This window comes from Sebastes fasciatus, chromosome 6 (assembly GCF_043250625.1).
Source record: "Sebastes fasciatus isolate fSebFas1 chromosome 6, fSebFas1.pri, whole genome shotgun sequence".
NCBI lineage: Eukaryota > Metazoa > Chordata > Actinopteri > Perciformes > Sebastidae > Sebastes > Sebastes fasciatus.
The window spans coordinates 27,395,535-27,422,989 of NC_133800.1; the positions used below are offsets into that span (position 1 = coordinate 27,395,535).

At 44.5% G+C, this 27,455-nt stretch overlaps 1 protein-coding gene across 2 annotated transcripts in view; it reads right to left on the bottom strand.

The window, feature by feature from the left end:
- znrf3 (zinc and ring finger 3) overlaps nucleotides 1-27,455 on the bottom strand; it is an 82,096-nt gene that overhangs the window by 19,642 nt on the left and 34,999 nt on the right. For both annotated transcript variants that reach the window (XM_074638948.1, XM_074638947.1), the window contains exon 2: nucleotides 16,661-16,783. In XM_074638948.1, coding sequence (XP_074495049.1) covers nucleotides 16,661-16,783 — 123 coding nt within the window. The remainder of the gene's footprint in view (nucleotides 1-16,660; nucleotides 16,784-27,455) is intronic.

Consider the following 27,455-nt stretch of genomic DNA (forward strand, 5'->3'; position numbering starts at 1 on the left):
CCTGCAAATAACTTCTTTTCACGAATCCCCTTCCGCTCATATTTAAGGTTTTGACTCACAACCAAGACATTTAACTCGTACATTGCAGATTAAAAAGAGGTAAAGATCAGTAAAAACATTCTCTTCTGAAGGTGTGTTCCTCTGAGTTTTAAACAAGTCATTGTTCAATTTCTCCCTCCACCTTCCAAAACTTTTGAACTCTCCCATATTCCTGTTTAATATTCATTTGAATGCTGTTAAGCCCCCGGCTGGAGCACTTTACACAAGTCCAGGGACGTCTGAGGCACCATTTCTCGAGCTGCATAAAACATGTTTACGAAGCACATAAAAATCCACTTGTGTGTCGCACCGGCGGAGGACGGGGGGGGGGCGGCGAGCCTCCTCGAGCTCCTCTCTGTTTCGGCCGCCGTCGTATAAACGGACAGTTTACCGAACGTAAACACACAGGGGAAAGAATCACTTGAAGCTCTCAGGGAGCTCATTGAATGCCATTAATATCAAACTGCAGATGAGAGGTTAGGTCAGGGAGTGAATGCAGACCTGTTTATCGAGTTCAGTTTTAAGAGATAAAATGTGTTCAATGAGGTGATCGTCTTTAGGTTGAAGCTGCATTCATTGATTTTTGACCGCTAGTTGGCAGAAAATCATCAAAACATGCTCACAGATGCACAGCCACCGCAAATCACAGGCTTATAAACTAGGGATGTCACGAGAACCGATGCTTCGGTACCATGTCAAAGCCAAAATTCTGAAGACGTGACTGTACTCCTGTTAGTAACATTAGCTGTTAGCAGCCAGTGGGCAGCGCAGTCCTGCTTGGTTAAATAACAGAGCTAACTGCTAAAGTATGAAAGTTGCATTGAGTTACATTATGATGCGTTCAAGCTCCATTCAGTAATGAGTAAAATGAGTAACGTTATCATGATGATCAGGGCTCAACAATAAGGATTGCCTGCTTGCCCCGGGCAAGTAAAATGCCACGTCAGGCTGGTAAATCTCTCGTCCGATCGGGCAAGTGAGTTGTAAAAAATAATTAAAACACATAGTTGTTTCCGGAGCGGATGATGGAAGTAACTAAGGAGTGAGCCATCACGTTTCCTTCTCATCTCTGTTGAGAGTTGCACATGCACAGTACCATCGGGCACTCGCGAGAAAATGACGGCAGGTAAAGACAAAGCCTATGAGCTGAAGCGCATGTGAGCATTTCAATTATTCTGGAAACAAGCGTTTAGTTGGGTGGCGTTAGAGAATGTAGGCGAAACTCCAGATTAATTTACTTAAATAATGATTAAACATGACAATTAATTTTGGTCTTTATAACCGCTAATAAATAAAACAATTTATATGGGGCACAAATAAAACAAATTTGACTTCAGGCAAGTCGATTTCTGACCCCAACAAGCAAGACACCTTTTGTCCACTGTCCTTGCAACATGTTGTGAATGAAAATGGTGCATAAAGCGTGAGCCACAGGCCGTCAACCTGTTGTGAAGTAGGAGGCACAAAGAATACAAACATACACATTTAAGGCTTCTCTTTCATACTGTGCAGACAGGACAGGGTATCGAACCTCAACACTTTTTCAAAAATAAGCTGCCATCGAATGATGAGATGGACCCGGAAAAATGTTGCCAATTTTAGGCTTTTTTTATTTAGGCAAGATTGACCTATAGGTTAGGTTTTGGCACAGTGTATCAATATGGAGAAACAGAGGGGTTTGTGGGTAAACTGCATGCCAGCCCAGGAAGACAGAGACAGAGCGAAAGAGAGAGAGAGAGAGAGAGAGAGGGAGGGAGGGAGATTTGGGGCGGATGTAATGACCTCACTATCAGACAAAGACAAGGCCCGCCCCAGGTACACTGATCCCCGACCCTGCCTCTGTGCTGTACATCATGTACATGACCAGCCAGCGCGCACAAACACACACACACACTTATATAGTGCGTAATGACTATCTGCTCCACTGTGTCGCCATCCCCGAGGGAAAATCAGTTCCCATGGGTGACGTATCTTCTTTCCACCGGTTTAAATCCCCAAATGGGAGACAGAGTTGTGGAACAAACACAGAAAAAGACGAGACGCCCATAACTCTAGTCCCCTTTGAATCTATTCCCTTTAATAAGAGGGAGATGTTTTTCACCAAGAGGCCTTTCTGGATTGGTGTGAAAAGCCTCTTTTAAAAAAAGGTGGTAATGTCAGCTTTGGAGGAAAAACCAGAGCTCTCTCTGGGGGACAAAAACAACAGATCAGAGAGGGAGCCTGAGGTTTTCCACAAGGATGCTTCTACCATCAACCAGCTCCAAGTCGACGTCTCTTTAAAGCTAAAAATCTCTCAATCTCTCCATGTGTGTCTGACAAATCTGCCTTCTTTTCCTCCAACCAGTAACCACCACCGACTCCCCCCACCTCCAATTCTGTCTCTGCCTCAGCGCACAATGTGGGGTGGCCATTCACCCACCATTGCATAACCAGAATTATACAAGAGAATTGTGCTATCAAATGTGTGTGTGTGTGTGTGTGTGTGTGTGTGTGTGTGTGTGTGTGTGTGAGGGGGCACCTCGGAGGGGGCCTGCCAGTGGACCTTGGCAAAGAGCCGGCCCCATTAAAGAGTCGAGAGAGAGAGAGTGAGGTGTACTGGAGAGCATTCCCTCATCATAAGACCCACACATAGGGTCTCTCCTTCATACGCACTTTTATCCACTTCCTGTTCTGTACCAAATCCTGACCCTGATATTTACTGCCAACTTGTAAAAAATACAGAAAGTGCTTAAACTGCAAATGTGTCCTCAGCACAGGGTATTGAAAACTGCCAAGAACCGAGAGTTGCCATTGAATTCCTGCTCAAGTTCATACTCTTCTTTACTTATTCTTTAATGAGATTGTTCCGGATTTAATTAATTTTTTTTTGCCAATTTTAGTCTGTATTTCCTTCCGATATGTCTTCATACAACGGTTCCTTATGATATCTTATGAACAGTTATTCCTCATTTTTCGTGCGTTTTCCTACGAATGTCCAGCAACACGTGTCAATATCCGCTCGTTATATGTTACATAGTCTTTTCAAAATAAACTTCCGTCTTTACAGGATACAACTTGGTTAGGTTTAGGCAACAAAACTATTTAAGTTTAGGAAAAGATTGTTTTTATTTATGTTTTATTTCCAAACATGATATTTACGGTATTCGTACTAAAACTATGGTATCGGTATTAACTCCGGTATAAAAGAATTTCAAACCAGCCCAAAACTATTTGCATGTTGTTTGAGAGGAAACATTGAGAAGAGGAAGAAAAGCAATGATAAGGTGAAAAAATGCATGCCAAATGTTGTTGCGGTCTACTACCTGTGATTGCAGTCCTTGCTTTTTATCTTTAAAAGGTACGTCTAAATGATGTGTAACTTGAGTCTATTTTCGAAAGGTTTTGGGGAGTCCTCTAACTAACAAAATGAATTATACTTGCTGAAATGCAAGGCAAAAGCACCTACTATTGGAGGTGGATGAACACTATAAAACAGTTTTTGTTACAAAAAACAAACAGTTTTGGGAGAAAGCCTTCATCGAGGTTATATAACAAAGAGATAATTCTGAAATATTAATTTTTCTGAGGAAACACTGCATTTTTTATGAACCAACAGACCAGTTTTAGAACTTTTGTTGGTCCTTTCAACCTTCCTTTTCTTTTCCAGTGCATGTATTTTGATGATAAAATGACAGCGGCTCTTTCTCATGTGTGTTGTGAAGATATGATAAGTTAATTACATGATGGACGAGGCTCTGAACTCAAAGTTCTTGTGAAATTTAAGCATCTTTCTTTCTAAATATACACGTTTGTCTCGCTTGTTGTGCACCACGTGCAGCATTTCCTGTCTCTCTCCCCAGTCTGATGTCTTGTGGCGTCAGACACGCACGCTTCCACAAACACGTACACAGACGCAAACGCGTTGACTCAGACCGCCGCTAATGAAGAAGCCTTTTAGTTTTCTCTCCCCTGTCCGCTGCCCACCGCTCTGCCCTGGGCTGGGGCCGGAGGAATGGACAACCGCTAATTAAATTTCCTCCACTTTTCCTCTGCGTCCCTCCCATGTTGTTTTCTTACCGGTTTTGGGCTCGGGCCCTTTGTGATTCACAGGAAAATAAACAAGCTTTCCGGCCAGGGACAAGAATACTACTTTTTAAGTGCCTCTTCTCAACTAGTGTTTGGATGGAAGTGACGGGAAGTCTCGGCTAGAAATGATTAGTGATAACCTGTTATTTTTATCTGGTGCAAAACACTAATATTAATTAATTAGATTATCCGTAGTGATTAGTCCAACTGTCAGTCAAAAAGCCCTTCGTGTTCTCTCTGTGAATCCGTTTCAGCATGCATGTCTGATTTTTTGATATATATATGAAGGACATAACTTGTAATAAGAAGAAAAATCAGAAATGTTCATATAAGATATATTTTTTTATTATTACTTCTCAGCTCTCAAAGGAACACCCGAAGGTGGAAGAAAACTTTTTCCTGCTATTGAAAATTCAGAATTACCATATTTTTCATGAGATGAGAGCTGTCAGTGTTGGGAGAAAGTAAAGACAAGCGAAACACTCGATTTACGCCTGCTGCAAGTCTCCTGGCACAAAACAGATTAAATGTTGTTCTTCAACTTTCGAGGATATACTGAAAACAGTAGGTCAGATGAGTTTAAGGGATGTGGGGCGGTTTGAGGCTGTGTTATTTTGAATCATACTCTATGCTTTATGTATGAGTTCCTGTTTTTTTCCTCTGTGGCTTTAATGTGACGTACAGCAGCAACAGCAGCTTAAGTCCTCCGTCTGTGTCTACACATGAAGAAGTGAAAGTCAACTGTTCGAGCGCTTTGCATCAATCACCGTGTCCAGCACTGCTTCCTGTTTACACCGGCACGCGCATGCCCAGTGTCGTGAACAGACGTGGTAGTATGGCTGGAGATTAATTCTGTAACAGCCCTAAAACGCTCGTCTGGATGGAGATCGTTGTTGTTTTAAAACGAAAACGTATTAGTGTGTAGCCTCAAACGTACAGGTGCACCTGCCATTGACAGCTGACGTAAATTCTTAGCTTCGTGAATGTTGATTTACATTACTATACCTTCAGTAACTTTAACAACAAAGTATTAAATTTAATGGTTAACTGACATTTCTGAAAGTGACATTAACTACTACAAAATAAAACGGCAACACAGCAGTATTTCCTTTCCTTTACCCAGGATGCCTCCGTGTGAACACACACTATAATCCAAATGTAGTCGGCCACTTCTCTCCTTCCCTTAATTCGTCTGCAGTCAGACGGTTTTTCTCTAATCTCTCTCTGCCTTGAAGCTGCTTTAGGAGACCATGTCCCTGCTTGCATGAAAGAGAAGTTGTTGCTGTTGTTGCCTCTCTCTCTCTCTTGTAATACTCTATCCTGCTGCTGGTGGAGGGGGTGTTGCTGCTGCTGCCTGCTGTCTTCTTTCCCTGGGCAAACAAGGCAGAGCAGGTCAGGACTCGGCCCTTTAACCCCCATTCTACCTCGTCTCTCGCTGTACCTCTCGCCTCCCGCTGCCAGCAGAGGAGACTGAGTTCACCTCTGCTTGTTTATTTCATTTCAGCAGATGAAACATGTAAAGGGTAATGCTGGAGAAGAAGCTGACTGGGTCCATCATGTATTTGTAAGGAGGGGGAACTGTTTTTGCCTTTTGATGACGGAATGTGGAGCAAAAGTAGTGGTCAAAGAAAAGGTATGTACTGCATTAACAGAGTTTAGATTTAGCAACGCACTCTTGTGAGACTCACAGTGGAGAGATTTAAAAAAAAAAAAAGGATTCAAATCGATGCAGCAGAACCAAATATATCATCTTTTTTTATTCCATGCATTCTTCATCCTTGTCAAAAACCTGGCGCCTACATTACCCACAATGCAACCCGACCGTCGAAAGTTCAGTCAGAGATTTGGGTGTGTTGTGCTAGTAGCTGCTAATGTAGCCTCGAGTTGCTATCTTCAATCATAGATGAGGAGCTGGCTGCAGATTTCCTTCGTTTTCAAACCTGTAGTCTTCAGCCCCAACTGACGCAAACCAACACTTCCCCTTTAAGTAATCAATGCTTCCAAACCTCAAAACACAAGACTAAGGGGTCACGAGATGGTTGAAAGGGCAGGAAAGCAGAATAAAACCCATACCGTAGGCCTACTTCTTCATCACAAAACCAGACTTATTTGTTCAGGCTTTCTTCTTATATTTGCTTTTATTCCCTCATGACTAGATTTGACGTCTGCAGGCCTCTAAAAGTATTCAAATAAAACACTCCCTGTAGGAACAATCACATTTTTTTGTAGGCTGAACTGGTCACAAAACTGGCCCAAAAGGCAGGAAACCATTGAACTACAAAATGATGAACTGCTGGCTGAGTCCATCTCTTCACCAAACATAACAAGCACCTTTTCCTTTTGTTGTGTCCCAATAAAGATAAGATCAAAGCAGGAAATGTCCGTGGATGTAAATAGGATTTGAACAAAGCATGGCAGCAGGATGGTGCAATAATCAGGTGTGTTTACCTCATTGGTCTGCGACTCCAATATAACACCTCATTGTTGTCTTATCTCAGCAGTATCTTTGTCATCAGAAATGATACACCTACTACCATACAGTATACCACCACATCCAGGGGTCACGAGGTAGAGTCCTTAAGGTACTGTACCTCTATTTTACTACATTTTGAGGGAAATAATGTACCTTTTACTTCCCTACATTTATCCAACAGTCAGTTACTTTGCAGATTAAGATTTTTCAAACAAATACATTTAAACCAGGGATGTCAATCGATTAAAATATTTAGTCACGATTAATCGGAAACTAATCACACATTCTTTATCTGTTCAAAATGTACCTTAAAGGGAGATTTGTCAAGTCTTTAATACTCTTATCAACATGGGAGTGGACAAATATGCTTTCTTTATGCAAATGTATGTATATATTTATTATTGGAAATCAATTAACAACACAAAACAATGACAGATATTATCCAGAAACCCTCACAGGTACTGCATTTAGCATAAACAATATGCTCAAATCATAACATGGCAAACTGCAGCCCAACAGGCAACAACAGCTGTCAGTGTGTCAGTGTGCTGACTTGACTATGACTTGCCCCAAAACTGCATGTGATTATCATAAAGTGGGCATGTCTGTAAAGGGGAGACTTGTGGGTACCCATAGAACCCATTTTCAGTCACATATCTGGAGGTCAGAGGTCAAGGGATCCCTTTGAAAATGGCCATGCCAGTTTTTCCTCGCCAAAGTTTAGCTGAAGTTTGGAGCGTTATTTTGCCTCCTTCGCAACAAGCTAGTATGACATGGTTGGTACCAATGGATTCCTTAGGTTTTGTAGTTTCATATGATGCCAGTATCTTCTCTCTAGCTTTAGAACCGAGCCCGGTACGACCTAAGTTGCGTTAATGCGTAAAAAGAAATAAGTGGCGTTAAAACGAATCTGCGTTAACGCGATATCACGTTAACTTTTAACAGTCCTAATTAAAACAATTTCTAATGTAAAGAATTATAAACTTCTTTTTAAGCAACCACAGACACGGTCATCCAGATGTCTCCTTAAATTTTATCGTTTTATTGGTCTCCAATAATGTCTCTCCCGGGTTCTGCCAGGTGCATTCCCGTCCTCCACCCCCTCCCTATCTCCATGTTTCTCTTTCTCTTCTTCCATTACCTCACTGTCTCAGAGCATGGGCAGCTCCAGTGTCGCCCTCATACACCCACATGCCACTTCATCCTCATCTCCTTGTGCTGGGCACAACCTCGCCTTGCTGGCGGAGCATAAAAGAAAGTTCAAACCACAAGAGCAGGATGACATTTTCACCCCCGCTAACCCTCCAGTAGAGGAATCATCTGTAGTGGGAAGAGGCATCCGATTAGCCGTGTGGGGACCAGGGGGCTCCAGTTTCCAGCTTCCGTGCCAGGCCGTGGGCCCGAGCCTTAAAGACAACATGGCCCTGACATACGCGGCGGGGCGCGGGACACGAGGATCCTCATGCACACAAGCACATTCCCCTACAAAGCAACAGGCTTAGACGGAGATGAAGAGAGAAAAGACGGGGCTTTGGTTGACGTGGGTGGATGTCTGGTGCTATCTTTTCTAAGATTTACTTTTTCCACGGCTCATCGTTTGATCCAGCGCCGCCCCGTCTTTTCTGGGCGCAGTTTGACAGACGGGAGAGCTTTAGTCGTGGCTGGGGTCCGACTTTCAAATAACAATTGTGATTAAGAACGAGAATGTAAGGGAGGGGCAAAAATAAAAAGAGAAACAGCTCAACAACTTTCCTCTCATTTCCCCCTCCTCTCTTCTTCTCTATTTTCTTCCCTCACCCTCTCTCTCTCTCTCTCTCTCTCTCTCCCTCCATCTCTCTCTCTCATCTTAAGTCCCCAGGGCTCCTTTCTTCTCTCTTTAAATAGGGGCCTGAGCTGTGAAGTCTAATAATGGTCATTTGGCCTCCCATTGAAAGCTGGGTAATTCGGCCCAGGGACGGCTCACTTTGAGCCACATGACACAAGGAGCTTCCCAGTGACCATGGAAACGAGCGCAGTGGGATCCCGGGCGCCTCCAAGCGCCGTGAAACGTGGTGAAGCGGTGATTTAGGAGAGGGACTGTTTTTTGGAGAGGGGGGGGGAGTTTGGGATTGAAGTAGGAAGGTGGGTGAGGGTTCCAACACAGCCGGAGAGAGGGGGGTTGAGAGAGGGAGAGAGAGAGGCCCCTGCCTGGTCACAGTGGAAACCTCTCCCGACACCCCGCCAGGAAGAGCGGCCAAGATAATATCAGCAAGTTGAGGCGTACACAAACATGAAAGGAGAGCCCAAGAGGCAGGCCCCTGAGTGCTCCGTGCTTCACAAGCTTTTTTTTTTTTCTCTTCTCCCCGCTGCTCCTCCTCTCTTTTTGAAATTTCTCTTTCTATCCCTCCCTGCATGCTGCGGTGTTTTTAGAAAGTGTTTGTTCAGGGTGTTTGGGGCAAGGGGCAGGTGGAGAGAGGAAGCTAAAGAGTTAGCTTGTGCATTTTACCCCTCGCGCACTGCAAGAGTAGCTGGACTGATCGTTGCTTAAGTTTGTTTTTGATTTCAAACAGCTAATGTTGTCCCCAAAAAGTTGATATTTGGTTCTTTATTGAGTGTGTGGATGCAATATAATCATGTGAAAATCTCTGTGAGAACTGGGAATCCCTACAACTTTTTTGAGTTTTAAAAACGTGTGAGAAATATTTTCTAGTACGGGGTGTCACGTTTTCCATTTTATATTGGAAATCAATCGAAATTAGCTTCCAATCTTGACCATTGCAATCAAAAACAGGATCGACGATTATATTTTCTCTTTCCGCCCTCTCTACGCCGCGTACATCTGAAGGTATAATACAGATGTACTCAAGAACTCACTCATGGTTAAAACTATAAACGAAAAACAAAACAGACCCATTACATTGCGAACACTAACAAAAGTAACATTTGCATTTTGGAGCATAAAACAGCAAACTTAATCTTCTCAGTCCAGCACTCGGGACGGAGCAGGCATGATGGGAAATGTGGGCCGTCGCTGTTGCTACGATACTCAGGGCACTTCCTGAATACCTGTGGCATTTCACACTGCATGAATTAGCCTAGCGGCTAGCGGACTTTAGTAAGTTAGTTAGTTTCCTTACTCATCATAGCTCTTCTACTCTTACTTGGTTTAACATTAAGTCGCTGCATCTCCCGACAGAACAACACCACGGTTGAATCTCAGCCTACATGCACGTTTTTTTTAACTCAACATTGTTGAATCAGAGCGGCTGATATTGGTTTCAACAAGCTAACGGGACTCTAAAGCTCCACCTCCGCCCTCGGTGACGCACAGCGATCAGCGATAATGACAACAAAACCGTATTTTTGTAGATTACAGCACACATGTAATGCCCTGCAGAAGGATTTATGTTTTGTTTCTGTAATGATTATGTACTGAGGTGGGTCACACAGATACTGGTATTAAAAAGATGCAGCTTTTTATATCGTAGACTGTTGCAGTCTAATTTCTGAAACACTTTCACAGTTCAGTTCTCTTTTTAAAAGAAGAATTTGTAAGTGTAAATGACAGTTGTCAGAGCATAAACCCAATGATCTGTTGATCTAATAATGGTATGTTTAAATTGAAACCTTAAAATTGAAAGTCAAATCAAATCGTGGATTTGGAGAATCGTGACACCCCTATTTTCTAGAACCCTTGAATTTGAAAAAAACATCTTTCAGATGGGGAGAAGCACATTCTTAGAGGAAGGGAACTCAACTTAAAAGTTTAAACTTGTATATCTGACAAAGGCAGAGAAGTTACTACAACATTAGCCTCCATTATGCTCCATGCTACAGCTGCCAACATCAGCCGCCTTCATTCAAACAACCCCAAAATTGACTTTCAATTTGCCACACTCAACTGAAAGGAAGTAAGCCCTATCATTTGTAGCACAAGCGTAGGGGGAAAAAATGGTCTTATCAATATCCTGCATCTTTATGGCTCCGCTATGAAAAGATTTCTTTTAAAAAGTCTGGGGGGCAAAAAAACAAGCTTCATCTGTATCGAACAAAAGCCGCCGTTGTAAATCGATCACCATTGTGGCTTCACTGCAATTTAACAAAACACTCTGGAGACTGCAGAGTGCAAAACTACAGCAATTTAATCTCGCTCTGTTGTGAAGGCTCTCTGCTTCACTGAGGTGTTTGCAAAGAGAGTGAAGGATGAAAAAGGGAAAAGGAGTGAGAAGAGAGTGATGGAGAGAGACTCGGTGAGTCATTCAGCCGTCTGCATCGCAACACAACAGCCGATCCTGCCTGCTTTCTAGTTCTCCTCATCCAGACTGATGAACAGAGGGTGAGCTAATGCGCACACATATCAACAAATACACCCACTGATCAGACGGTATTCCTGCCCATGAAGGCCAGAAGGCTGTATTAGAGGTGGTCTGAAAACAAGGCCAGAAAGCAGCCAGTTCAATCCAGCATTGAAGCGTCTTTACAACAAGCCCTGCGGCTTGACACCCTACTGGCATTGCCGTGGCCTCGGCACGACCTCGAGCACACACCTGAGTGTGCAGGACAGCTAACCTGGCCGCAGGCTCGGAGCCAGTCGCCCGCAATATCGCACTCATCTGTCTGTTGCCATTTCTTTCTTTTAATGCAGGTCTCTCTCTTCTTCAGACACGCACACACACACACACACACACACACACACACCGTCCTTGTAGCCCTTGTGTACTTTCTATATCCCCGTCATTCCTCTCTCTCACACACACACATACACACACTACACCCTCTCTGGCTGAGATGCCAGACACAGTTAGAGTCCAAAAGCCACTTAGCACTAAGACGCAACAGCTGTTTGCTCTGGCCTGCTGTCCCGTAGTGCCAACTTGAGTGCCACGGTAGAAAAAGACGCACTCCTCTGCCATCTCACATTGTTCCATGGCAACTGCGGTTTTAGGATTGTGTTTGTATGTGTGTCAAAGCAGAGCTTTTCCACACAGGATACACTTCTTATGGTTGCGTGCCTCTGGCTAAAACTTTAAAGCAGCCAGCTTTATTTCTGGGAGGATATGTCAATAGAGATGCTGAAACTTTGTCTTGTTGCTCTAGTTATTTTTAAGGGCTTTGTAGCGGCCGGTCTCGAGCCGGTTGCGCTCCGCTGCGATGAAATGTTGTCTTTGGCTGGCGTTTAAGGTGGAACTGATCGCGGTTCAGAGACGAGCTGGTCAAGGGCAGCGCCAGGCCACACACAACAAGCACATACCGGGGAGGTTTACATGCGATGCCAGCCAAGAGGCTTGCTCTACACAAGCTGCAGGGCTGTGTGGGAGGATGGGTCGCATTTTTCTGCTTATGTGCGTACAAAAAAAAAAAAAAAAAAAGTTGTACCAAGCGAGACACAAATCCCAGCCACCCACTTACCAAACCAGACACATTCGCCTTCGTCATCTCCTTGAGAAGCCAAACCCCCAACCTCTCTCCCTTCCCTCTGTCCTCTAACTCCCACTCCTCTCTCTATCCGCCACCACTCCACTTCTCCGCCTCTCCTCCCCCGGTCGCCCGGGGTTGGGGGCTGATGTCATGAGAGCCTGAGGAGGATGAAAGGGGAAAAGCCGGCATGCTAAGGCCCCGTGAGGCCATTGGACTGACACCGCGGTACTTGAAAGAAGAGATATCTCACTGGCACGGCGACAAAGACCCTGACCAGCCTGGGCCACCACCAATGAAAGCCAGTGGCATGATTTCATGTTCCACAGGAGCTGCCAAAAATCGCAGTGTATGTGTGTGAAAGACAGCGTAGAGACGAAGGGAGGGCCAGTTCTGAGAAAGTCAGGCAGCAGGGAGGAAATGACAACCAAAAATATGTTATTGACTGCAATAAATAGTTCAACTTGAGAACGGATATGTGTGTACAGAGGTGTACGCACGGTTTACAACATTTACAAACACCTAAAAGAAAGATAAGAAGCTGGACTGCTAATGGTCTACTAGCACCAGGGCACCTTGCAGTGTCATCCTCATATGACACCATAACTCAGACAACTTAACCACTTCAAAGAGTGTCTCAAGCGCAGTTAGCTACAGTAGGAACCGATTTGCTCATGGTTTTCCTGCTGCTGGGGGAGGGGCTATTGCTGTGGCACACAGAAGTCGGGGGTTTCACAGCCCTGCGGCTCTCACAGGAACCAGACAGGAAGTGCAGGAAAAAACTGTGTACATATATGTGACACACCGACACTTTGGTGAGGTTTGCACGTGGACTTCAGAGGCCGGCATGAACGACCTCTTTACCTCCTCTTCCTCTGCTGCTAATAAATGCTGATTACTGCAACAGTAAGAGCGGTCTGAAATCCTTGAGTCACTAAGCGGAATAATTTAGTAAGAGCTAAAATCAAATTGACATAATATTGACAAGAATGGCATTAAAAGGTCCTGTGAAGAATTGATTTAAAACTCAAACCAAAAAGCTCAAAATAAAGAAAATATTCAAAAGACAAAAATCTGTACAATAGCAAACATTAAAGCTTAGTTATAGAATGAGCTGCAGCAACTTGGAGAGTGAATCTACACTATGACTGCACTCACACCAGATTAATTGTGAATGGGGGTAGTGCGTATGCAAAGATACTGCCCAAAATTCAGGATCGGGTATGGGCAAGTACAATACCATAATTTATTAACCCAGAAAAAAATCAACCTGTTTAACCGGAAATCAATTCTTCTTCGCCGCTCCAAAACAGCAGCCTTACCTGTGCTGTCGCCCTGGATGTATCGTGGATGCCACTGGCAACTACTGTTTTAGAGCAACGAAGAAGAACTGATTGCAGGTAGTTTGTCACGTGACGATAGCAAATAACAACAGCGCGGTAATAGTGGAGAGTTTAACGGTAGTCATTGTGAGGAAAATGTTTGGCAATAATTCACAGTGGAGAATCCAACGGGTAAAAGTGATTAATGAAAGAAAGCATGTATTTGTTCATGTTTTACAGAGAGAGTTTAACCTGAGCCAAGTCATACAGCAAAGATAGTAATCATATCACATCCATACATGGTCAGTAGTAAACAGCTGTCAGGCATCGGAAACTATATTGGGAAGGAAAAAATGGTATCGGAACATCTCTGAAAGTGACTCTCCCACACGGTCCGCTCAACCCTACGGCGAATGACCATATATGCATCAGCCAATTAGGATTGGACAATTTAAATAAAGGCGAGCCCCGTCCTCGTCTAAATAAAGGAGGGAATGCCCGTTGCTACTTGTTGACCAGCTCCTAAGCACAGCTGGGGGCCTTGTGTTCCCAGACACTTTATATTTAGACATGGATTGGCATAAACAGCATTTTTTCTCTCCTACAATTCAGTTTTGTTGCGTTCACTGGGATCCTGTAATTGAATGGAATCTAAATTGACCAGACAAGACCCCAACACTGTTGGTGGCAAAGTGGCAGCAAAGTGGAGTGGGCACTTGGGTTCAGTCAGGGGCCAGTCGGGTAGGGCAAGCGGGGGGCGTGGGCTTGCCGAGCACGAGGCCAGCCGAGGCGGGGTGAGTGTGTAAGAGTGGGCATCGTATCCGGACTGGGACTGAGCATTGGTGGCCTGGCTGGCAGGGCAGAGTAAGCAGACTGGCAGGGGGTAAACACTGCACTGTCTGGCCGGGCAAAAGCGGCGGTGCCAACGCAAAGCACCCAGCTGTGTTCGGGCCCCGGGGCGAGGGTCTGTCAAGATGCAACAATGGGCTTTCCCTCCTCTAATTAAAGTCCTGGCTGGATAAACACAGAGGAAACCGAGTGGTCTAGAGGTTAGGGAGGCTGGCTAGAGGCCAAAAGGTCAAGGTTCCCGCCATCCTCACTACAACGTCCCTTAGCAAAACATCAAACGCAGAACGTATAAAAATGGCCAGCTCATTAGCGCTGTGCTTTGACTGGTTCCGATGAGCGGAAGGGTGTTGGTTTCTGGTATCCGGGTGTCCTCGTGGCTCAGTTGGCTAAAGCACATGACATGTAGCCACAATCTCTGAATCTGGCCCGATCACATCTCACCCGTCCACCCCCATCTCTCAAATCTCTTTGACTGTACCGTAAACAAAAATCTCATCACAACAGCTGAACAAATCTGGTTCTCAATCTCAGCTTCCCTCACTTAGCATCCATCAAAGGTATGTATGTGCTGACGTTAAATGCCCGTCGCTAGACACTAGAGCTCAGCTTCATATTGGTATCATTTCTCAAAAGAGTACTCCACCAATTTAGCATTGCACTCCTATAACATTGCCAGACTCGTGATGGACAGTTATAAAACAGAAACCCAATCAAAATCGATGCAGCAGAACCGGAGATATCATCTTTTTTAATCCACACATTCTTCTTTATTGTGCCTACATTACCCACAATGCAACTCAAACTTTATCAAACTTCACACATCTCCCTCTGGAGCCACAAAAGGCTGTATGCACGAATTTGGGGAAGTACCGGAATTAGACAAGTCGCCAAAACTGATGTGGCGTCTCCCTTCAATATGTGCATGTTTGAAAGCAAACTGTCCTAAGACACATACTTTTTCCTTTACTTTCTATGTAACGTTACTTTTGACAACAATGTCTAGGAGTTAGGGAAGAAGCTGAGCAGTTCTCAGCTGCCTAACGTCAGCCTTACATGGTCAAACAAGTAACTTGATGGCGGTCACTTTCATAAAATCGGCAGAGTTCCCCTTTAAACGTTCTCCACCCACCATTAAAAATCATGTACTTTTTCTCTTATAGACTGAGCCCATGTTGGTGTTACCGTCCTCCAGGCATACTAAATGTTCCCATGACAATTATAGTAGTGGTAAGTGGTAAACAACAAATTAAACCAGTTATAGTTTCCCTGGTTTCCCTCTGGAACTGTAAACTGCTCCTCAAACATGGACGCACCACCTCAGTGAAGACCATTTACTAGCGAGTGAAGCCACCCGTGACAGTGATGTATTCTTAGCTACGGTGGAAGAGGAGTTTGAGTGCTGAACATTAGGTCAGTTTTCAGGTCTCAGCATGAGAATGCATCAGCTGGGTCGCAGCAACCACCACCAAGGAGAGTGCACCATTAGCATGTCTATACGGCACAAGGGCTCCTTAAATTATGAATGGCTGCTCTCTTTCTGTCACCGGGGATGCACAGGATAAATGAGACTATAGCCGCCGCCGCCACCGCCACCCCCCCATCCTCCGGGGAATGTTGGTACATTCCATTAAGAGGAACACTTAATTAAAGCATGATAAAATACCACTCGGAGACTCCAGAGGGGTCTGGGAGCACCGGAGGAGGGGCACGGGGGGGGGGGTGGTGAGAGACGAGAGGGATTCAGTTCACCCTCATTCTCTCAGCGATGGGAAGTAAGAAACTAAATAAAACTAAATCATCCTTCCGTGAATTGTCTCCGTGACTACAAAAGATCACGGATACATTCTTAAAAAGGGTTTAATTAAGTACAAGGGGAAGAATTTTCCTTAACTTGAGCGTAGCAAAGGGGGACTGTCTATATACACAAATCTCCATGCTGTCTGCACGTTTCGAGCCAAAAATCTCAAACATTTAATACACCTGATAGTGTTGTTTGTTTACTTTGATCTGGACCCTTAAGATTTCCAACCACTGTGTTCACAGGCAAATCAAATTATTATTTTTTCAGTGCATTCGTGTGAAAATTGGCTGTATATAGCAGCTGTAAATAAGAAATGACCCTGTATTTTTACCCTGAATAAGGCCGATCTTCCAGCATGCTATGAATGAACTCACAAAATCTATCATATTTTGACAAAGTTACCAACTGCAGCTTTAATATATGGTCTCAAATTAAGCAATTCATCACATTAAGGAGTCAAAATGACAAAAGTCTTAACAGCAGAATGTTCATAACAAAGCGAAGATGGTTTTTCATTGCATTGCATGACTCAACTCACCTAAAGTGGAACTCTAATACATCATGTCATCCTGCTGTATGCATATATAGAGGACTTTTTCATATGAATGCAAAGTGCACGTGTAGTCTTGAATGTGTTGCACGGCCTCTTGTGCTGCTCTTTCTTTACCATGTAGATTAATTCCTGAATATCATTGCCAAATAGAACCGGTTCTTTACCTTTCCCAGCACGGTGAGACAACTGGGGTCCAGCTCTGGTTGCTCCAGCTTCACCACTCCGACCCAGCCATACTCATATAGGTCCTCCTCATCATTATTATTACATAGTCCCAAAGGATGCATCTGGAAAAGAAGACAGAAGTGACAGATAAGTATTTATATCTAAACAGTTATGGACTGACAACAAAAACTGGCTAAACGTTTTGAAAAGACATGTCACGTAAGTCAAACACAGGATTTTGTGTCTCGAGTTCCTGATGCAGAGAACAAAAAAAACTAGCATGTGCAGTGTTTCAAGAGAACATGAAAAGCCGCCCCACACGATGCATCAAGTCAGAGGGTCTTGGCATCAGCGGCTTATAGATTTGCTCCCCCTCGTTTGAGGGAGTGCAACAATTTCTAATCCACTTGTCACCTATTTTCCATAATGAAACATAAGAGCTTAAGAGCATTAGACGTCTCTGAAGTATTCGCTGTGTGCGGCGAAAAAATCATGCAGGGTCTAAACATGCAGTACAGCGTTCCACCAGACCTCTCAGAGAACAGCAGCAGATAAGCAAAACTGGGATTTATGTGCTTTCGCGGATCTGCTGACGTGGCAGATTTTCACAGAATTTCTACTTAAGGAACGGTGCGCGTTCAGACTACTTCAACTGCTGAAAATGATTAATGCTGCTGCCGTTTCTATTGTGTTTGGGCACACATGCACAATACTTTTTTTTATCTGCTTTTATTAAATTGCTGACGTTTCCCACCAACGCAGTCTGATTAGCGTCTATCAGACTATCTGGAGTTGTCCTCTCATCACACTTAAGGCCACTAAATTGGCCCGGTTCGCTGTGCCAAAAAACGCTCCGCAGAGCAAGCGCCTAGACGATGTCTGTAGAGAAGATTAAAGCGAAAGGATGGCAGACATCACAAACACTGACTCACTCACTGGGCCTAAAAAAAGAAAGAGGTGGTAGCCGCCTTAATTGCAAACTAACAGAAGAAGCATTTATCTCAAAGCACCTCCGTTACGTTACTCTCGACTGTGGGAAGAAGGTTGAGAGTGGCTAAATGTCAGACAGGTTGACACAGAATGAAAAATTTAAAACCTGTATTCCTCATTTTTTGACATCAAGAGAGTGCCGGAGACCGTTATCTAATCATTAATCTTGCGTATGTGCTAGTATGCACTCCCAGGAGGCGTCTGTATCATGAGGGAGGTTAACAGATAACGCAGACAATCACATCAGGCCATCACTTGAACTGAACAGTGCAGTAAAAAGACGTGAAACATAAAAAACTAAAAAAAACAAAAGTACAAAAACTACAGCTGTCGGCCATCCACCAGGATGAACTAGTGCTCTGATCAGACAAGGTTGGATTAAAACTAGGGCTATCGTGATAATAACGCGCTAACGCAAATTCATTTTTACGCCACTAATTTCTTTAATGCATCTTGCGATTTTTAGGTTGTAGTTCGCTCAGTTTTTAAAATTGAGCGAAGATAGCTTGTCGTGAAGGAGGTTAAATAACGCTCCAAACTTTTGGCAAGTAAAAACTGGCATGGCCATTTTCAAAGGTGTCCCTTGACCTCTAACCTCAAGATATGTGAATGAAAATGTGTTCTATGGGTACCTACGAGTCTCCCCTTTACAGACATGCCCACTTTATGATAATCACATGCAGTTATGGGCAAGTCATAGTCAAGTCAGCACACTGACAGCTGTTGTTGCCTGTTGGGCTGCAGTTTGCCATGTTATGATTTGAGCATATTATTTTATGCTAAATGCAGTACCTGTGAGGGTTTCTGGACAATATCTGTCATTGTTTTGTGTTAATTGATTTACAATAATAAATATATACATAAATTTGCATAAAGCAGCATATTTGCCCACTCCCATGTTGATAAGAGTATTAAATACTTGACAAATCTCCCTTTAAGGTACATTTTGAACAGATAAAAAATGTGCGATTAACTATGGACAATCATCGATTGACAGCCCTAATTAAAACTGTAACCAAGTGGAGCCCTGGATCCGTTCCCCACCCTGGCAACAGTGGAAAGACGAGCTCCTGTATTAGCATTAGAACTGGGCCAAACTGACCTGCAGGCCACTTATCCTATTAACCCAATGACCACCGCACCCCAATCAGCCAGCACTGTGGCGCCGAGCCGTTGGCCACTCTGCTAGCCCCCCCCCACCCCCGGGCCACCGCTGATGACCCGAGATACCCTTCTCCCCCTGGTGACCCCTGACCTTTGAACCCCACTTCATCACGTTGGGAGCAGGTTAGTCGTGCAGCAGGCCAATTGAAGAGATATTCAGAAGGCGCCTCGTCACTTCAGTGCCACAAGGCAGAGGGGTCAAGCCCCTGACCTGGAGGGTTTTTTGGGGAGGACTAAGCTAAGAGTAAGGGGGTCAAATGCAAATCAGGTGGACTCTATGGAAGAGTCAGAGGGGAGGAATGTGGACAACGTGTGCCGGTACGGAGCTCCACGGTGTAGCATCTTATCTTTCTGCCTTAAGGCCCTGACACACCAAGCTAACGGACGGTCGTTGGCCAATTTCGGGCCGTCGGTGAGCATCTGTCGCCCTAGGTTTTGTGGTGTGTGCTGCACCGTCGGCTCTAGTCGGCCCGCGTCTGTGGCTTTTAGGCCGATTCAGCATGTTGAATCGGCGGCAGAGCTCGTCGGCGAGAGAAATCCCGCTGTTCAGCTTAACGAATCAGTCCACGAGAAGAGAAACGGAAGTGAGGAAAGCAAGCAAACTCACTTTTCATCTTCATTTCATCTGATCATTCAAACACACGGATATTTTCACAACAACATGGCCATCTGGAATGAAGCTAAGTGATCACAAGCTTTAAAAAGGTAAAAGACTGAAGACACACGCACTGTCTCTTAGATTCTGAATTGCACCTTTAAAAAGAAAGAGAAAAAAAACGCTCATCCTTGAATCCTCCTCCTCGGGCCTCCCATACACACAGCATGACAAACATGACAGATCAAACTCCTATTTTCAATCACAACCCTCGTCATTCTAATCAAAACTCAACATTCTCACAACAGAGTAAGGGAAACCAAAGAGGAGGTCATCATGAGGCAAAGCCACTCTGACTCAAAAACACCTTTACACAAATCCACAGGATGCACAGTCACCTTGTCTACCTGCATTTCACAGATTCACTGCGCATTTTGCAGCTTCTTTTTTTTTTTTTCAAGTAAACAAAGGCGAGTACCGAGCCGCCGTGCTCTGGATTTGGAAGATAGATATTAGCCTAGGGCTGACAGGAGCAGCGAGGCAGCACAGGTATACATTACACACACATTTGGTATGATAATTTCAGAGCGCGCTCTCCCTCTCCGCCTTTTGGAGGACGCCAAAATTGAAGAGAAAGACAAAAGATCAAAGAGCGCGACCAAGTCGGGTTTCCATTCAACCTGCGCCTCCCACAAACCGAAACAATTCTCTGACGCATGCCGCACATCCCAGACGACTGAGGTAACATTTTGAATTTCACGTGAGATACCCTGTGAGCATGCTGTTGGGGAGGAAGCAGTAGGAGGGGGGATCTTAAGAGAGGATGAATCTGCCCGTGTCTCAGTCCGGACCAGGACGTGGAGCGCTGCTTTGCTGTGTGATTGTGACCTCTCTCTCCTGCTTGTCTAACAGCCGGGATGGCAGCGGGGAGCCCCGCCTGCGCCCCTGGGTCCTGAACACTGGGCCATTGTGCGGGGGCTCTTGCACTCCAAAATGGGGCAGTGTTGTTGTTGTGGACCATGTTGTTATTTTAGAGGCTGGCCATTGCGCCATTATCTCCACCACGGGGATTTTTCTTTTTTGTCAGATGTTGACGTAGGCGTTTTGATGGATGAGGAGCAAAAAGGAAAAAGGTTCGGATCAGAGACGGTGATCTGGTGAAGTGGGTCAAAGCTACTGGCCGTGCGCACAAAAGAGTAACGAGCACAAATGCAAACGTGCCTTCACACACACACACACACACACACACACACACACACAAAATGACAAGAGACTGTCCTCTCTTGTGTTCCAACTGCTAGCTTTCCCTGCTAGGCCCCAAATCACACAGCCCACTGGAAACACCCCGTTGCTCCACTTTGCTCCGCTCCTCCGTACCCAGGGTTCTGGGTGAAGGGCATCCGGCGCCCCTGAAGTGCCACAAGGGGGCGGCTCTCGTTCTGCCCGGCCCGTCCTGCCCCTGGGGGAGGCAGCCTTTCACATGAATATCCCGTTACAGAGGCCACACTCTCAATGAAATCCTGGCGGGGGTTTGAACTCCACCTGTCACTCAAGCTGGCCACGCCCCCCTGCCAACCCCCCCACCCCCCAACCCCTTTCTGCAAAGCCACCTGTAGAGAAGACTCCTGCTCACATGGGATGCTGTTTAATGTGATGCCATCTTCTTTATTTTTCCTCATTTCATTTTTTATTTTAAAACAAAATTTGTAATTTGCACACGTATATAGTATGTTATTGTTATTGTTATCTATCTATCTATCCATCTATCTATCTTCTTAGTACTAGTAGAGTAGTAATAGATATTTGTTGACGACTGATTCATACTTTGGTGTTTTTTGTTGTTAAATATCGTGACTTCTTCGGTTTCATTATAATTTCCAAGATGCGTTTATAATATCTTTCCTTCCTCTATTGTCATTTTGTCAACATATCTTTTATACACTTTCATATAAATACAGATGGTGACTGTAAAGCACATTGTGACGTGACAAAAGCCCCAAACAAAAACATCGTCTTGGCAGATTAAACACTGAAATTAAGTTTTGGTTCAGCTGAGAGAAAAAACCATAAATCACAAAACTTTCTTTTAACTCCGTCACTCCCAGTCCTTTATGGTCGTCTCCTCCGCGAACAAGTGACCTGATAACAGTTGGTAATGGGATCAAAACAGGGCCCTACTTCTAAAAACTCCCACCACCCCCGGCTACCCCCGCTCCCCAACCCCACCCGGCTCTCAAAGGAAATCAAAATGCAAGTCACACCATCCAACGCCATTCTTCTCCGTCTGTCTGTGACACAATTCGCTGAGCCTTTGATCATACAACAACCACTTCTTCTGCCCCCCCCCCTCCCTCCCCTTTTTCCTCTCTCTCCCTCTAAATTATTGGTGGCCCTGGTTACAGACCCCCTCATCCATCCCACCCCCCCGCCCCCCAAACAGTCACCCTCCCCTGCTATATCGCCCTTCCATGAAAGAGCTCGTCTTTTTATTCTGCACAGCTGTGTGCGCGCTTTACAAATTCTATCCTCACTTGCACTTCAACATGAAAAGTGGTAATGGCCGACATAAAAAAGTAATTATCAGCAAGTTTGTTTTTTAAAAAAAATATTCAGAACGCCTTTGAAATCTTTACAACTTCTCCAAACGTCTGTATTTGCACATGAAAAATCCCCTAGGCTAAAAATAATTAAAAAAAATAAAAGCTTTCTTTGTGACAAAGCAGAAATTTCAAAAAGATTACTCTTGCTTTTTAACACCAGCGGGCAGGAAAGTCTTGTGAACTTAAGGAAAAACTGATGCTCATAGGGTATAAAATCTTGCTGAAACATGGTGCTGTGCATTACAACAAGGCATCCGCTCTACAACACACCAGGAGCTCAAAACATCAAAAGGCGAGTAGGCGGATTGGGGAGGAGAACGATCCCCGAGCTAAACCGATCTATACGGGATACAGATATACACCCTTGCATGTCCTTGAAACATCAACTCTAAAAATAAAATCTTTTCAGTGATCTCAAGCACCAAAATCTAACTGAGTTCCAACACGTCTTCCGACGGCATTTAGGTCACACGGAGGATGAGTTTATGTCGTAACAATCAAAGCTGCCTTGTTGTCTGAAGCGTGCGCCAGCCAGAGACAATTTTTACAAGATGTTCTTTGTGAAGCTGCCTAAATGATTAACCGGACAGTTCTGTTGTTTCTTTTATGAATTTTGGAAGAGCTGGCACCCATTTCACATGCACACAAAATCCAGAGGAAGAAAAACCTGGGCACGGCGCCAGTCCTCGCACCCACCTGCTTGCCCGGCGCCGTGCATGTGTTTACGTATCTCACTGTTTGAGCACAGGAGGCGTGTGTGCAGGTAGCCTGAAACGCATCACGGGTGACCCGAGGGGTAACTCGGTGGCATCTCTCGCTGCTGACCGTCTGAACTCATTCACCCCGGCGAAGAAGCATCCCGCCCACCTCCCCGCGGCCTTTAATTCGGCCGACCCCTCCGACCTCCTCCATCGCCGCCGCCTCCACCAACACTTTCCCCTCCACAGCACTGGGCTCCCTCTCTACAGGGGGGAGTACTGTCAACTTCCCGGAAAAGCACACCAGTCTTGCCAACGGAGGTGGCGGGCGGTTGTGTTGAGGGCTGGTCTGATCACAGGCCACAGACCAAGTCTCCCCTGGGACCTGTGGTGTCTTTCAGAGCCTCATAACACACACACACACAACACTGCTTTAGAAAGGAAATAAGAGGGAGCTACTTCAGGCCAGGACATAGGAGATGTTTGCAACAGGATGTTCAGGACTAGACATTAACAAGCACACAGCCCATACTTGCCAACCTTGAGACCTCAAAAATAGAGAGGATTTCAAAACCAAAGCGGGGGATCTGGCAGTCCTCCCCCAGAAAAATCTGAGTTTCAGAGACGTTGTTTCCTGCATTCTGGTGACTTTTAAATTATGAAAATAACTAAATAATAAGTAAACTGCAACAGCATTTTTTGTTAAATAGACCTACTTTTAATTTGACTTTTAATTCTCTAGAAAGAAAACTGAATAATTCGCCCCTCTGGTGTCAACTTGTGTGAATCTCTGGCATAAACTAATATTCATCAGTTTTCATTCATTCATTCATTCATTTGTCTGCGATTGAGTATTTCTTTCTCATTTCCCTCTCTGTCTCTCACTCACTGAAGGCCCTTTCAGACAACGCATCAATGGTACCACTGCGCTCTGAAACCCATTATTTCCAATGGCTTGCGCCACGCCACGACGGCTTTTTGCTGTGTCAAGCAAAGCCCGACTTGGGCAGTGCACGATGTGATGTGCGGCGAGCGTAGCTCAAACCAGGTTGTGTCAGTTGCGAAAATCCATCCATCCATCCATCCATCCATTATCTGTAACCGCTTATCCTATTCAGGGTCGCGGGGGGGCTGGAGCCGATCCCAGCTGACATTGGGCAAAGGCTGGGTACACCCTGGACAGGTCAACAGTCTATCACAGGGCTGACACATAGAGACAGACAACTTTAACACCTACGGGCAATTTAGAGTCAACAATGAACTTAACCTGCATGTCTATGGACTGTGGGAGGAAGCCGGAGAACCCGGAGAAAACCCACACTAACACGGGGAGAATATGCAAACTATAACAGCTCTCTTCCGCCGAGAAACGACATTTGGTGTAGCTGTATTGTCGTCTGGGTGGAAACACTAGGGCTTATACTGTACATGCTGTACAGTGCCAGAAACAAGTTGAGATAACGAAAAGCAAAAAGGTGTGAACATCTGGAGAAAAAGGGGAGAAGTGAAACCAGGAAAGGGTAACGCTCCACAGACTTAAACAACCTAGAGCCTCATAGTAGCAGCCATTCACACCATCTGGCAGTGTATATATAAAAATAATACCCCATATATATGCAGCAGTCCACTAAAGAAATGTCCAAAAGTTTTCATCAGTATGTCGATGTTAACTAACTATTAGTGACACATGCCGTTAACAGCCTATTGTGAGTGTTTGCAACTCCATCGTTCACTCACAGAGATACCACGGATAATAACAGGACTGTAACTGACAGTCAAATTAATAATCTGACATATTCATATAGGCGGAGGAACAATTTGCAGCTGTCTGTTACTGCCTGAAATGACACAATAGTGGCTGAGCCTGTAGTTAAATCATTACATAGTTAAATTCTTGCACTTGTATCGGCTGCAACCAATGGTTATTTTAAATTTAGGATAATTCTATCAATCTTTTAGTGTGTAAAATTTCAAAACTAGTAAAACACCACCTATCTTTAAGGTATTTAAAGTGATAAAAATGCAATAAAAAGCAGAAAATGATCTTTTTTGTGAAGCTGGAAGCAGCAAAAGTTAGTGACGGTTTTTGTACGGCTGCCCTCTCTTTGCCGATTAGTTGACTTATCGGCCCTTTTGGTCTGAGGCTACATCCACACTAATACTATCTCTAGATCTCCTTCCGGACGAGTGTTTTAGGTCCGTTTCAGAATGTATCTCCGTCCATACTACCACGCCTGAAAACATACATCACATGACCATGGGCATGCCGGTGTAAACAGGAAGCAGCGCTGGACACTGGAATTGATGCAAAGTGATCGAATAATAGCTTGCCTCCTGCGCATGTAGGCAGTAGTAGCATTATAAAATGCAGAATTTGACTGCACAGCAGCTGCACGCAGAGACAACAAGGTCAGCAACGTGTTGAAATTAACCACTGGTGGTCGAGGCTGATGTCGTTTGTTTTCTTCTGGAAAAGGTTCAGGTGATTGTGTGTGACAAATCAGGGAGGGATGTCACGACTGATGAGACCCAATCAGGAAGCGAACGTGGGTGTCCGCGTCATCATTTTTCAAAAGGTCTCCGTTTCTGCTCGTCCAGACTAAAACACAACCCCGGAGTTTTAAAACTCAAACGAGGTCAGCAGTGTTTTCAAACGTCTCCGCTTTAGGGGCTCGAAATCGGCGGAGTAGTGTGGACGCTGGGCGTAAACGTAGCAAAAGTTATGCGTTTTAAAAAAACGAGACCGTATTAGTGTGGATGTAGTCTCAGTCAACTAAGATTTCTTAAGTAGATTTTTATGCTTTTTTGATAATGAATGACTTATTTCCAAGAAACTTATGAGCACATCTCGTGTACATAAGATTTAAAGTGCTGCTTTTGTGTGATTCTTTGTGGAGAAACTCAGTTTTACAGATCTGCTGATCGGTTAAATGGTATGAGTGTTAGTCGGCAAAGAACGTTTGATCTGTTATAAACTTGTGGATTCATTTTCTGTTGATAGAGTACTACATGTGTTAGTGGTAGCTGGTTAGTCTTACCAGGAAAACAATCTAGCGATGCCCCAAATCACACACGACAGCAAATATCATTAGCACCAAAGATTTCACCTAAAAACACAACGCTAACAGGCTAAATCACCACCTGTAATAACTGCAAAGCATTTTACACAAACCAGCTCATAACAGGGATGCTCCATTATGTAGCATCCAGCAAACAGGCATAAAGCTGTTGGCCAAAACACACAAACTAGCAAAAATGTCAACACCATGTTAGCAGCACCGGCCACCCTGCAGCACCCGCCTTGAGAACAACCCCCACCCATATGCCCTGCAGGGCAGACACGGGCGCATGCTTTAACCAATTACGAACCTACTGGCGCTTAACCCGCAACCCTCTTCTGCACTCTTGGTAATAAGACCTCCAGTACACATGTGGAGGGTGAAAGAGATGAGGTTTTGGCCGCTGCTTACATGAGTCGCAGTTCTTGTGGGCGAAAGCGGCATCCTAATTTAAAGTATGTGAGAAATTCACACAGACACAGCGACCGATCTCATCTAGAAACCCGGTAATATGCTCCCAATAACAGCATGGCTGCACTCATACACTGATCAGATTCATACAAATACAAGAAGTTAATTTTCATTCATAACTGCATGTTTCCTATTGTGGTACAAGCACAAGAAGTATGTGGCAGATCACAATAGATTGACAGCCGTATGTCAAAGTCTTGTTGCCATCTGTTCATGAATGGAGGAATGCCTCCTCCAGCTTTCATCCCTCCACATCTTCCTCTATTTCATTATCACGTCTTCCACACCACAGACAAACTCAGACATGATGTTAGAAGGACAGAGGAAGTGTGAAACTGAGCCTTAATCCAAAAGATGACCCCGAAAAACCCCTCGATGAAGCAGGTGAGGATGGTGAGACTCTCTCTACTCTCTGGCAAGTCATTTTGGTTCAGGCGCTGTGAAGTTAAGCCACTGGTGCCGATTGGGATGAGCGTGTCTAACACTCAGACCTCACCAGGAGGATTTACAGCGAGTGTCCTTGGCTGCAGACAGGTTTGGGGTTACCGCCAGCCTCTAAGACACAACGAGTCCGGTGAGGCTTTTCTTTTGTACGCCTCTTGACAAAAAATCACACCAAGTAGGTTTTACAGCGACTTTTAGGAGAAACTATTACACAAATATTGAACTTGAACTTTCATTAAACTTGAGATTTGTGCATCCTGTTACTCCACTGTTACCTCTGCATCATACCATAGTTACTTGTTTATCATAACTGGACACTGGAAATGTTTTGGCACTAAAGGTATGTCATTCATCATCGGGAGATTTGTCAAGTATTTAATACTCTTATCAACATGGGAGTGGGCAAATATGCTGCTTTATGCAGATATATGTAGATATTTATTATTATAAATCAATTAACAACACAAAACAATAACAAATATTGTCCAGAAACCCTCACAGGTACTGCATTTAGCATAACAAAATATGCTCAAATCATAACATGGCAAATTCAAGCCCAACACAACAACAGCTGTCAGTGTGTCAGTGTGCTGACTTGACTATGACTTGCCCCAAACTGCATGTGATTATCATAAAGTGGGCATGTCTGTAAAGGGGAGACTCGTGGGTACCCATAGAACCCATTTTCATTCACATATCTTGAGGTCAGAGGTCAAAGGACCCCTATGATAATGGCCATGCCAGTTTTTCCTCGCCAAAATTTAGCGTAAGTT